General features: G+C 43.4%; 1 protein-coding gene across 3 annotated transcripts in view; it reads right to left on the bottom strand.

Annotated features, from left to right (window-relative positions):
* The window catches only part of sema5a (sema domain, seven thrombospondin repeats (type 1 and type 1-like), transmembrane domain (TM) and short cytoplasmic domain, (semaphorin) 5A), a 112512-nt gene that overhangs the window by 19528 nt on the left and 78731 nt on the right, over positions 1–14253 (bottom strand). For all 3 annotated transcript variants that reach the window (XM_063912127.1, XM_063912125.1, XM_063912126.1), the window contains exons 15-16: positions 12629–12776; positions 3136–3361 (exon numbers count right to left, since the gene is read on the bottom strand). In XM_063912127.1, the coding sequence (XP_063768197.1) occupies positions 3136–3361; positions 12629–12776 (374 nt within the window). The remainder of the gene's footprint in view (positions 1–3135; positions 3362–12628; positions 12777–14253) is intronic.

A 14253-nucleotide genomic window follows, 5' to 3' on the forward strand; every position in this document is an offset into this window, starting at 1 on the left:
CGAAACCAGTCGGTATAAAAGCTAATTGTAAACGCTCGGTTAAATCGTATATTTATGATTCATCTCTCATAATAAAGACAGATAGAGATCAGAATAAGATAAGAAGCAGAGGGAGAGGGGAGAGGTCACTGAGATGTCGCGATTTATTCCCTCTTTTGACGGGGGGGGGCTTAAGCTCCATATCTGCACCTCACAGATGACAGGTGTTTGTCAATAAGAAGCGCCGGGCCTCAGAATACAATCCAAAGCATCAAATGTCAGGAGCATCTGATAACTGTGCTGCACACAGCCACGCTGACATTCTGCCGGAGCAGCGAGATGAAGGAGATCTCAGACAACATGGCAGGCGGAGGGGGGGGGGGGGGGGGGGACATCAGTGTGGCGACAGTCGCTCAAAGTTCATGCTTCGGTTTCAGAGACGAGGACAAAAGGGACGGAGAAAATCTCCTCGTTTAAAATAATGCGTACTTAAAACAATGTCTGATCTGTTTGAACACAACTCATTTAAACTTCATTTGTTGTCAAGACAATTGAAATGCATGCACTGATATAACATTAATTTGCAGGAAGTTTGTAAAACTTTTGTCTGTTTTGGTTCATAATGGAGGCATGCAAGACAAACACATGCAAGGTAACAGGTTGAGTAACTGCTCCATCGATGGGGAATTAATGTGTCTACACACCTTAAAATGCAGAAGATGGGACATTCATTGACAATGACTTTAAGATGTGTAAATGCACTTTCATGTAGACATTTAAACATATAACATTTAACTGTTTCAACGTATTCTACATTACATTCAATATTTGGTATTCTTATAACCTTGTGTGTATTCTTCTTATTCCTGCTGTTGCTTTAATCACCGAATATACTTATGAAGGTTTAGCTGATCCTATCCTATCTTTCAAAAAGCTAGGTAATGAGTATAATTACTTTGGAGTATTCAGCAAAGTAATTCCTTTTTAATGAGTAGTTAGTACATTTTCAAAGTAACTTTCCAGACACTGTTTCAAACACCTCTTGGAGGAGAAGTGTGTGTGTGTGTGTGTAGCTCTAATCGAAACTAAGCCACCTGATGCAAATAGTAAATCTCTATCTGGTGACACACCATCCTCCTGGCTTCCCATCATCTCTGTGTCTCTTTGTCCGTCTCGCAATACCCGACGACACGCTACAGTAATTATCCTGCGACCGCCTCGCCTCTCTGTTCCCTGAGCTCTGTGAGAGGTGGCTGGTGGGGGGAGGACGAACGGGAGAGATGTCACACAAACACACACACACACACACACACACACACACACACACACACACACACACACACACACACACACACACACACACACACACACACACACACACACACACACACACACACACACACACACACACACACACACACACACACACACACGCTCTACAGATGGATGACAAGTGTGATAATGGTTGAACTGAAGAAATGGATCATCATCCTTTTTTCCGACAGTTGTGACCCAAAACTCCTCCGAGAGGTAAATCATACTGAAGTCTTTACATGAATCAATGTGGGAAGAGAGGAGAGACACACACCACACACACACACACACACACACACACACACACTACACTAAAACTTATATTTTCAAAGGAATAGGAACTTGTGTTTTCCCTAAAATATACCAACACTTTCTTACTTGTCCAATAGTCAGTATTTAAAGCAGTGATGGATGTCATTTAATAATTTGGGAGTTAAGAGTGGCTGAACATACAAAGCTAACACTTATATTGTTAATATACAAACATTTGTGGATTCCAGAAAATCCTGTTTGATTCACAAGGCCACGCTTTGATCAGCATATAGCCTGCAGTGAAACTCATCAAGTTAAAAGTGGAATATGAATCCTGACTAATCACTGCTGTTAATACTCTTTGGCACTCGGTGTATAACGAAGCTTGTATCTATTGACAGAGAAATTAAACGCGGTACATTATTTGCACCTGAGTAAGCTGAGTTAACAGTCCCTCTGATGTCAGATCAGTGAAAACAACAGCCGTGTTTGTTGAAAGGATTTGACGCTCATTCAGCTCTCACTCCACCATCTGCCGGCTGGAGCCTATAGGCTGCTTACAGTCTGAGTTACTGCCAGAGTGGCGGCTGAACCTTCAGCCTTCGCCTTTCGATTAGGTAATGAGCACTAAAGCTAATCTGATGCCAGGCGTCTGGTGACAACCTCTAATGAAACACATTGGGTCTGCTGTACAGGAACACCGCAGACCTATTAAAGCTCACGTCTCTGTTCGTTAATATCTTGGAAGTGGGGCTCCTCTAAAGGCTTCGAGTTCCTGCTGTTACATTTAAGCTTCAAAGTACGAAGAGAACAAACTGTACCGGCAGAAGATGGAGATTCATCTTCAGAAATAAGAGATCAGAAGAGAGAGGATCCCGCTGCTATCGTACATTAGGGCTATCCTCTGAGATTACCACAGCGTGAGGCGTGTGTGAGTGGTGCAGCGACAGACCTCCCACAGACACAGATAAGTTAAAGTGATGGAGGCCGCCACATCCAAACCAGGCGCTACAGCTTTCAAAAAAAATAACATATATCTGCCTTTCCCTCTGAGGCAACGCACCGTAAACAAACTTTAACTGCTGCATGTGGAGCCTCTTTGCTGTGGTGTGGTGCCACCCCGCCTGTCTGCTCTCTAATATGTATCCTTCCACTTGACTACATAAACAACTTGTCAATTAGCCGCCTGTTTGTACAAACGTTTACAGCATCTAATTCACCGGGGAGGCGAAGCTGACGGAGGCCGAGAGGAGAAGCTGGGAAAAAGAGCTTGTAAATGTTCTTTGCATCCCTGTGTGGAAGCTAAAATTAGTCGTAAACAGCTGATCGGCTTTGTGGATTGGAAGTTCATTAACAAGCTTTGATGCTCTGATAAAACGGATTGGGACGGGATGGTAAACACGAGAGCTGATTAAGATAAAACTAACTTCTGTAGGACAGAAAGATGGAACAGTTTCGGAAGGATGTAATGAACAACAGACAGAGAGTAGGGAGGCGAGGAGGCCAATAACTCAGCCTGCAGAGCTGGAGTGAGATAAATATCCATAGGCCCGGATATCAGGAGAGAGAACATCTGCCTGCTCCACTCACCGTCCGTGGAGCAGCCGGTGGAGCCGTCGCTGGAGCAGTAGCGCATCTCGATCCTCTGCCGGCCCACCTCCATCAGGCTGGGGTCGGGGATGCGGGCTTTGCAGGTGTAGCGGAAGCGCTGCTCGTAGTGGCCGCCATTATCCGAGATGTTGACTGGCGTCCAGGGAGTCCAGGGCGTCGTCTTCTTCAGGTCGGGACACGGCAGGGTGTTGCAAGACTGGTACTCCTGCAAAAGAAGAGTGAACAAGTGGGTGATGTAAAGTGCATTTACTCAAGGACTATTTTGAGCTATTAGAGACCTGTTAGGAATATCGTTTCTACAGCAACATCCCAGCGCTGCTTTAACACCGTTTGTCATGGTGAGCACGTTTTGCAGGCAGGTGAGTGTTCCTCAAGGAGATAATCACAAATCATTAAAGCAATAATTAAACATGACAAGCTCAGACTGAAATGTGTGATGTATTGCTCAAACACAACAATGGACGGGACAATGGCTTTTCAAATTCTCAGCAGTGACTGACTGCAAATGAGACGGCTTATTCTATGAGGGAATAAACAGCCTTTTCAGAGCTTTCACATTCATTCCTCCTTCAAAGCCTTTGCATTCCAGCTCTGGATCCAGGACCACTCATCCCCCAGAAAACCCCCTCACAAATAAACCAAGAAATGTTTGCATGGCCCAGAAATACCTGCTGATTCTGCCTGTGCCCCCTGGTTCAGTTAGAACAAACTCAAGACTATTTGACCAGTTAGTAATGGTTTGTTTATTCTGGTTAAACGCAGTTTTGGTCTATTTCCATGGTTGGTCGGTGGGGTAAAAGCAACCAATCCAACCACTGTCATAACCGATCATATATATGTGATTTTAGCTTGATTCCAAAAGCTCAACTACAAATAAATCCTTCCTCTGGTCCTGAAATCTGACCAGGAAGTCAACATGGCTATTTTTCACTGATTGAAGTCAGCAATCTTTAAAAACTGTATGCCTTTATGTGAACTTGAGGAGTCGTGTGTCAATGCGCTCATCGATGTTTGCTAAATAAATAAATGATCTTTATTTGGTCCAGATCCTCTTTAAAAATCACATCATTAGTCGTTTTTGTTTCCGATATCTTGCAGCCCTACATTTCCAATACTCACGTGTAATTCAGGGAGGGGGTAATGATAAAGAACACATTGAGAGGTTGATAGAGAAAGAGTATAGAGAGCCGGCAGTAAGAATGACAAACACAGCGCTGCCGCTCCAAAAGGATGATATGTGAGTCTCATTCAGGAGCGCCATGAGTGTGTATCTCTCCTCTGCTGCTCTGGAATAAAGAAACATCTTCTTCTTCAGTGGTGCTACGCATGATGATGATGCAATTCAGGGGGATAATAGTTGCGTAATAGGCCGTCCAGACCCCTTTTGTGCCCGGCTGAACAAATAAAGAAAATGAAACGGCAGAAGAGGAGGTGAGACGGCGGACATTTCTCCTCCTCACCTGTTTATTTATGCTGAATAGGTCTTGAGCGACTGCCAGACCTTGACACATAAGGTAAGAGTTTCTTCCCGCACATCCGTCAGCCTGTCACATGGGATCTGCTGACAGGTCAACAGTATACATCCCACAGTATGCAGCTCCATTTTCCCCCCCTCGGTCTCACTTCCCAGCCACTGATCTTTATATTTCCTCGCCCTCATTTTCACACAACTCACTTTCTGTTTCCCTCAGTGCCTCTGCTTCCTCTCACACTCGCCGCCTCCCCCCCCCCCCGGGGTGCCAAGGTTAAAAACACAGGGAGGATTTAGATTCTGTTAGGGCCCCCGTGATGAATGACTGTGTCACCGTCGCCATCACCACACTTCCTGCCTTTCTCCATCCAGCACAGCAATCATGTCCACACATTAATATTTAACATCGTCACGCAGCCACAATCCCTCATTATCAGCCAATCACAGAGAGGGAGAAGTCCACCTCAGCGTCTCGCCGCAGCCTACAGCGACAGAGAAACCCAACGCGTGGCGGGAATGGAAGTGTGGGTAGAAAGGATCTGAGGGTGTTTGTTGTGTGAGGTGTTGATGGTGGCCAAACACAGTAAATATTTAATGAGGCTTGTCTGGTAAGCGCTTTCCTCCGGCACTCTCTGAGGAGTAGTGTCGATGCAAAGGGGCTGAGGAGATAATTACTGGCTTTAAAACTGAACCTCATTCAAGGTCTTCAAAGACATCCATCTCAAGTATACGCAGCTTAAAGGGAAGTCAGCGGTGGTGGAAGTAACTAAGTACTGTACTGCAGAAGGAATTTAAGGGACTTGTACTTTACTGGAGTATTTCTTTGTACTTTTACTCCACTACATTTATTTAATCCCTTCAATTGCTAGGCAGATTAGGATTAATGATGGTAAATATAATCAGCCCTTAAATCAGACTTTAGTTCACCTGGAGTAAATCCAGCAGCTACCCTGCAGTATACAAAGCCATTCAAACTAGCTGCACCTTTACCAGCTCTGAGAACACTTTAATGATCAATCATTATAAAACATATCAGAGATATTATTCTGAAATGGACCAATCAGACAATGACTACTTTTACTGTCGCTACTTTAAGTACATTTAGAGGAGAGTACTTTCTACTTTCACTGGAGGAACATTTAGAATACTTTCACTGTGACAGAGTATTCCTACACTCTGGTACTTCTGCTTTACTCAGTACAAGACCTGAGTACTTCTACTTTACTCAAGTACAAGATCTGAGTACTTCTACTTGACTCAAGTACAAGACCTGAGTTCTTCTACTTTACTCAAGTACAAGACCTGAGTTCTTCTACTTTACTCAAGTACAAGACCTGAGTACTTCTACTTTACTCAAGTACAAGACCTGAGTTCTTCTACTTTACTCAAGTACAAGACCTGAGTACTTCTACTTTACTCAAGTACAAGACCTGAGTACTTCTACTTTACTCAAGTACAAGATCTGAGTACTTCTACTTTACTCAAGTACAAGATCTGAGTACTTCTACTTTTACTCAAGATCTGAGTACTTGTACTTTTACTCAAGATCTGAGTACTTCTACTTTACTCAAGTACAATATCTGAGTACTTCTACTTTACTCAAGTACCAGACCTGAGTACTTCCCCCTCCTCTTGCTGTCAGTCTCTGTAATGCTTGTGTAAACCCTGTCCTACTGACGGCACAGATAAGGAGAAACCTTGTAAGACAATCCACGCAGCGCAACTTCAATACTTTTAAAATCAACAACCGTCTCACACATGTCAATTTTCTTCAAGATTTGAGCGAACTATGGTCTTTTATTTGCAAGGGCCTCTAAAAAAAATCCTCTTTGTTGAACTGAATGTTCATTGTCATGGAAAATTGGCACTGGTTTATTATTTTAAGAGAAAAGAGATTAAACTGGGACGTGAGAGTCTGACGTAAAGCCACGAAGACAAGCTGTTGGTCTCCACTATCTCCGCCGTACCACCTTGGGGTCCACGAGGGTGAAGCCCCCTGCTGTGGACCATTTCAATCCAATAACAAGCGTTGAAGGACAGTGCTTATTGTCTTTTCCTGCAATAAAAGAGCATCTTGGAGTGGGTACGCAGGAGAATACAAAATCTGGCATTGTAACCAAAACAGCCCCCTTTCTCTTTATGAGTGGCAATTTTTATAACGTGTGTTGAATAATGCATTAAAGAAAGGCCAGAGGATGTGAAATAAACATCAATAATGCTGTCCATAAAAACCCATAGCCCAACACACACACAGGGAAATATAAATGCATTAAAATGACACCCAGTGATCCGGAGCCGGGAATAGGTCAGCCGGGGCATATATTACATGTCGGCCATGTAAATGTGACGCTTAACAAACCAAGGGAGGCGTGCTGTATTCAGATTGAACTCTGATTCACTGTTAGGGCAGAAAAGAGCTATTTAAATGTTTCATCTCTCCCTTTCCCAGCTGATGTGATGAGGTAATAACACAATGTGACGCGAGGAAACAACAAAAGGCAGGAAACACACTCTCTGCTCACATTTCAATCTCAGTGAAATTAACCGAAAGTGAGAACATGGCGGAAAGCAGCCGGATGTGACAACTGGCATGTGGAACCGAAAATTGGATTCAATTAGTCCGCTGATTTCGACTCGTACCCACCCGGAGCAAGAGGAATGAAATGCGTTCTGGGTAAATGGAGAGCGCTGGGGATTTTTATGCCGTGCAGCACCTTTAACGGGCAGCTGCTCGGAAACGAGAGCTCGCTAATGTGTGTGTGGACGGAGCTCAGGGTGATAGCATCTTTACTGCCACACACACACACACACACACACACACACACACACACACACACACACACACACACACACACACACACACACACACACACACACACACACACACACACACACACACACACACACACACACACACACACACACACACGCACACACACTGCAGCCTTGGTCAGCATGGAATTGAGGGAAAGTTTGACTTTACTGACGTGTGTGTGTGTGTGTGTGTGTGTGTGTGTGTGTGTGTGTGTGTGTGTGTGTGCAGCGTGTGCGTGTGTATAACTTTATGCATGGTTGAGTTGTGGATTCAGGCGGCTCCTATCTCATTCTGTCTCCATCCACAGACCTTCCTGCTCATTTTTCTAGGTGTTAAAGGCCGAGGGGATACAAGTGGAGGAGAGTGTAGAAAAATAAAAAGTCATAATAGTGTGTGAGTTGTGGGGAAGTATAAGCCCTCAGCTCTTCGTATTTTTACAGGAGAATGTGGAGAGGAGGGGGAAGTGTGTGTTTGTGTGCAGGGAAGAGTGTGTGTGTGTGTACAGAAGCCTCTCTGTGACCGTCCAGCTGTGGGAGGTGAATAATAAGGAGTCGTGCTTCTGCAGCCTTCGACCATCATTACACTCATTACACTTCTTACTGCTGTGTGTGAGAGGAAGGCGTGTGTGTTTGTATCTGAGGATGACTCCACACCCTAATGTTTAAGTAAATGGTTCAGATGTGAGATATGAAAGTGACTAATCCTCTCCTCTCTTCGTCCGTGGTGTTTGACTCGACGCAGACGGGGCGTAATGTTCCTCGAGTCTCCATGACACATCTTCAATTAGCATCGCCGACCAAAACACACTCTGTCAAGCTCTGACTCCTCTCTCGCTCTCGTGTCTGACTCTATAATGAAGCCTGCTGTCGGCCATGAGCTGCTCCACTGGCTGCACACACAGCCACTGTAACACTGGGAAATACAGACACACACACTCTGTCTGCCTACACACACACGCCGGGTACTTAGCTTTCATTCGGCAGTCTGGCTTCAGACGGGCAGGTAAATAGAACAGCGCTGTGTGTCATTAAGAGACTCTGCGCACCGTCAGCTCCCATATTTGACTTATTCAACTCAGAGAGGCAAGAGTCAAGATGTGCGGTTCAGTCGAGTATAATGCCTCTTTTCTGATGCTCGGATGTGAGGGATATTTGATGTACTCCAGTGAATAAAGAAGGAAATAACACAGTGAATGATATCTTCCTGAAGCCCCCGAAGCAGGTCTCCTTTCATCTAATGCTATTAGACTGAACGGAGGGAATGTCAAACCGCAGTATATCGAAGAATCTGCAGCTGAGTCAGGAGAAATGCACCGCTTAATAAAATTGGAGAAAGCACTATAAGGTACAATAGTGGAGTTATGGCTAGAGAAGGTAAGCTAGAAGAGTGTAAGCAGACCATGATGATGCAAAACATGAAGATTAAATGGAGATAAAGCAGGAAGTTGAAATGTATTACTGAACCAGTTGTAAACAGAGATTTAGCTGTGAAAGTTTTGCAGCTTATAACCTGCTTTTATGACTATGTTCAGCATACAATCAATACTAAAGGATCTGGTAGGCATTGTTTACCACAGAAGTGATAAAATATGTTCCCTTGTTAAACAAGTCTGTGGAAGTTTCCTCTCTTTACATTTCTCCCTAATGGTCAAAAAGAAGTCCTCTTTGCTACCAATAGCCCCGTTAGTAATAACAGTAATTGGACTTATTTCTTTTTCTCAACCATATATGAACAATGATTGCTTTCAGATGAACTCCTCAGCCTTGATAGCATGTGGGCTTCAATGTGTAATCAGGATCAAAAGGGCAGATATATTAAATTATATCCATTCATCGACACAACGCTTAATACTTTACTAATCTCTTTTACATTTCATTTATATAAACTCACAACTTCATTCATGGTAGAAGAAATACTTTCAGTTCCACTTTCTCTTCGAGGTTGACGTCTGAAGCTCCTGTTTTCTATTTTAGCAGAGAAGTTAACGCTGCATGGAGGTTCAGTTCTTCCCCGCCGAGCCACCAGAGCCCCGCTTGTTTATTTCCAGCCCAGAATTCTGTCTCCTGTGGGAGTCAGACCCGTTATGCAGACACAGGGAAACGGGAGAGAGGAGGTGCTGCGTGGAACAGACTGATGAAGTTGCAGTCGTGTGGCCTTTTGCATCAGCAAAATGAGCGCCCCCCCCCCCCCCCCGGACCAAACACTGGTGATAAGACCGCTGAGGCTTAGGCCAATGACACGAAGGGCAAAGTTGGGGCAGGTTTAATGCAAATTAAATCATGGTTGCACAGTGAGTGGTAGAGAGGCTTCTGTTTAAAGATATGAGGCTGATTTTCGGTTGTATTTCCGTTTGTAATAGTCTCTTTGTTTGATTTTTCCCCCACTGCCTTCTGTTGGCTTGTTTCACTTGTATTCTCTTGGCTTTTTAATGACTGTTTTTAAATGCATTTAAATCTCATTTTATAACATGTTTGTATTGCACTTGAATTCCCTTGTGGTGAAATGTGCTCTAAAAACAAACTTCACTTTCCTTAAAGATGTCTGGAACACTTTCCGTTCTCAAAAGCATGTTTTCTTTCACCAAACGTCACATTGTCCTTGACCTGAATCCCTACGAGCTCCACTTCTTTAAGTTCCTCTGCTGAGAGCTCCCTGCAGAGGGGGAATATAAGCGTGGTATATTTCGCTTCAGGGATCAATAAAGAATCCCAAAAACTGAGAGGATTTTTTGCTCACTGATTCATTTAACAGCATGTCTGAGCGTGTTGACTCCAATCCATCTGAGATACTTCTCAAAATAAGTTCCAAAAGTTTAGTATTTTCTCTGCTTGACATCCTACTAGCAGATGTTTCGCTTATTGCCATCAATTAATGTCTGCCAAACTCCGGGATCTGATCACAGGCGGCTGCAGAGAGACTAATCCTGACAGGTAAACACAAAGACACACCTACACACACTCACACACACCTACACACACTCAGACAGCGTGTATCTCTCCGGCTCTCGGTGGGGGATCTGTTCTAAAAAAGTTGCTGTGATGACACAAGCTGCAACCTATGTATTTATATATGTGTGTGTGGTCTCCTTCTGTTTAATTTAATGTGGATCTGTCCGGGGGAAGAGAAGACAGACAGATGGCTCAAAAAACAAACTCCATCACACTTTTTGTTGGATAACCGATCCTTGATAGATCTTGATCATCTTCAATGAATTAACACATCTATTTTGAATGGGAAAAGACAAACTGTTTCCTGCTCTGAACACTTGATCTTTACATCTAAAATGGGCTTTAAGTGCACAGAAGCAATTGTTAAACAGTCTTCAAGTAACACCTTATCAGAGCTAAATCAACTAAATCAAAAGGCAGCAAATATGTCTTTGATCGGAGTAAATATGCAGCTTTAATACACGTTAGCCAAAGTGGCAATATAAAGTACTTTCCCAAAGAAATGTGAAGGTTTCTGCATGTAATTACAACTCTGGTGGCCCCAATTAAGTCCATGTCGCAGTGGCGGAGGACAAGGAGTAGAGGAAAGAACAAGGCAAAACAAAAAAGTAAGTGAGAGAAGCTGTCTGTAATCTACCTCCCAGTAAAAACTATCTTTAACATCGTCTGCGCACTGACTCTCTCTCTCCTCCTCACACATCAGAAATACCCTCACAGCCAAAGACAGACGTTCCCTTCTGGAGACGAGCCTCTGAGATTCCCTCGTGCTCGTCATCAGTTTCCTTCTCTGCAGGATGCATTCCCAGGATGCCTCTGTGAGGAAAACTGGTCTCGGTGCAATGACAGAAATATGACAGCTGCCATCTGATGTGTGTGTGTGTGTGTGTGTGTGTGTGTGTGTGTGTGTGTGTGTGTGTGTGTGTGTGTGTGTGTGTGTGTATGGTGCCGGATGAAATGGTGCGACTGCTAAATTGCTACCTAATGGGAGGTTAGTCTTTTCATTTGGGTGCTCTGCATCTCCTAATGGGTCATGGGTAATTATCAGATAGTATATATCCTCCTGAGGTTGCAAGGCCATGTGTGGGATGTTTCATAAAGCAGGCGGTGTGTTATTTCGCTGCACAATGGGCCATTACACAATCTGTGGGATGCAATATTTCAGCTAAATCTAATACTTTCTCAGCATTTACCTGCAGAATTCGGACAAATGGCATACTTTTTTGAGGACTAATAAATGTGTGTATTTTAAGTATTGTGGATGGAGCTGAATATATTATTTAAATTGAATTATTGTATGTATGTATGTTATGTAAGGCTCCATAAATAAAACCTGCTAAATATGCATCTTTGCAAACTGTACCACTCAGGACCTGTAGGATCTATTTATAAAGACGCACTTCATTAATGTTTGCATTAAGGAAGTGTTAGCTTGAAGTATTTTCTAAGGCCTGCATATGTATTTATTCCCCATCAGCCATGTAATGGTATCACTATGGGTTTCCTACGAATGTAACCTGCAATATTTAGGAATATATCTTCCTGAAAATGCTGTTGTCAACCCGTCTATTTGATGTATTCTGGGGTACAGGCCTTAGATCTCAACCAGACAATAAAAAAAGCTAGGATTAAGGATCATCTGTTTTCTTTACAGCATCCAAAAACCACATTTTCTGCCAAAATCGTGAAGAAACACCACAGACAAACCAACAGCAACACACTTCAGGGATCCTGTGCATCCACAAGACCCTGACCCATATTCTTTAATCCTTTTTTCCGAGAGAGACACAAGAAGCAGCAGCTATCAGGTTCATTCACGCTGTATTTTTACCAGGATTGCGGATGAGTGTGTGTGTGTGTGTGTGTGTGTGTGTGTGTGTGTGTGTAAAAGTAGCACCAGAAATAACCGGGGCATCACATAATTCTGTCATGAAGAAGAGCGCTCGTATTTCAACACTTCCCTTGCATCACCCGTGCTTGGGAGGCAGCTTTTGTGCAGAAATAAGCCTATTCATATGTGAGTGATTACTGTGTGTGTGGCATTAAATATGTCTCCGTAATAATAAATCTGATGGCTGCTGCCACTGCGTAAATATGGCCGGGGGATTTGGTCGTGTTAGATGTTACATTTCATCAGCGCTCATCGCATCAAGTGTCTGCGACTGAGCTCCTGAACAATGAGGGAGGGTGACGCATGTGAGGGTGGTGTGTGGGAGGGGGTTTTTGTGCTGCGTGACATACCTGACCACACCCGGGACAGTCGTCGCCATTCTCACAGGTCCTGCGTCGTGATTGGATGCCTCCGCCGCAGGGCTGGGTGCAGCGGTCCCATGCAGACCAGGCCGACCAGTACACATGGGGGGGGCAGGGCAGGTGTTCGTTACAGTACCTGGAGGAGGAGGTGGAGCAAAGATCAGCGTGGAACTTTACTCAGAAAAGCCCCTTCTCCCGCTGGAAAAACATGTGAGTTAAGTCTTCAAATTCTAAAGCTTTATTGCTCTATACAAGAACTACATCTGAGCTGCTTACAAGGAAAAGTCCCCGGCTCTTCCAAAAGTACAACATACAACATACTAAAGGCCAAAGAAAGGAGGGGAAATCATGCAAGGGACACAATGATGCAAGCCAAACACAGGAATACGTAAGAGGAAAGGTTACAATCAATGATGCTGTGTGACACAAGTGTAAGAGAATATATCATTGGCCAAATCAATAGGGATTTGCACAGTTACATTATATTAACGTACACAATATATAATCAATTTGCTCAGCTGAAAGCCCCCAGAATCCAGTGATAGAAACAACAATTCCAGCTCAGTGATAAACATAAAACACACTTCTTTCAAACTGGACAGAAACAAAACAGAACTGATTCAATTCTGTGTTTTTTAGTCTTTCCACTGTTTCACCTATTCTGGTTGGGTTTAAAGAGAGACTGAATAATAAGAACTACCAGCAAAACCTTTCCACTGATTGCAAACACTGCCTTAATGAGGACAACTTCAGAAACAAAAACAGACAGGCTTTCTTTCAACAGGTACATCAGTTATTTGTAACGGGATATACGGGCTAACTATTGTGGTGAAGAGTATACGATAAACTGGGATCGCCAATGTTATTCTAATTTCCTTCTAAAAGGTGAATCTTTAGGTTGTTAGTGTGTATTTTAGTAACAAGATGGACTGACTTTATGTTTGTCTAACTGGATCAGTTTCTCTCGCTCTCTGGGAAACAGCTACTTTATCTCACTGAGAACTAAAGTTAAATGTGAAGGGCACTGGAGACGTCACCACACGTTTGAACGCCTGCCTCCGACTGCAAATAGCTACAAAGGGTTCATACCACAAGACAAGGATGTCTGCGAAGGCATGTAAACTTTACTTCTAAAAAAAACCTCCACATGTCTGTGTGATGTGGCCCAGTGAACATCTGAGTCCTGCACATGAACCAGCCTGCGGTGTGTGTCTGTGCCCAGCATAATGACCACTGTTGCATAAAAAGTACATCTAAGAAAATCCCATTTCAAATGTTAATGAACGTGCATATGCTTGTTGCATAATTCATTGATATTGATATTAAAAAAGCCACAACGATGCATCATCTCTAATTACATCGTTTTACAAGACAGGGTTAGTGCGAAATCTAAAATACTTAATTACTCAGTCCTCATTAGACAATAACGACAGAGGATTGCCAGCCTTATTAGAGCCATATCATTTTGGCTACTTTAACACCTACGATAAAAAAGCTGTTATTGCTATTTTGTGTGTTAAAGCACACGAGGGTCTTTGGAGTCTTCTCCAGTTAAAATAGCTTAAACTTTACACCCTTCCTCCGGAGGCTCAGGCTGGGTATTTCCATTGTGC

Source organism: Eleginops maclovinus, chromosome 21, assembly GCF_036324505.1.
Source record: "Eleginops maclovinus isolate JMC-PN-2008 ecotype Puerto Natales chromosome 21, JC_Emac_rtc_rv5, whole genome shotgun sequence".
NCBI lineage: Eukaryota > Metazoa > Chordata > Actinopteri > Perciformes > Eleginopidae > Eleginops > Eleginops maclovinus.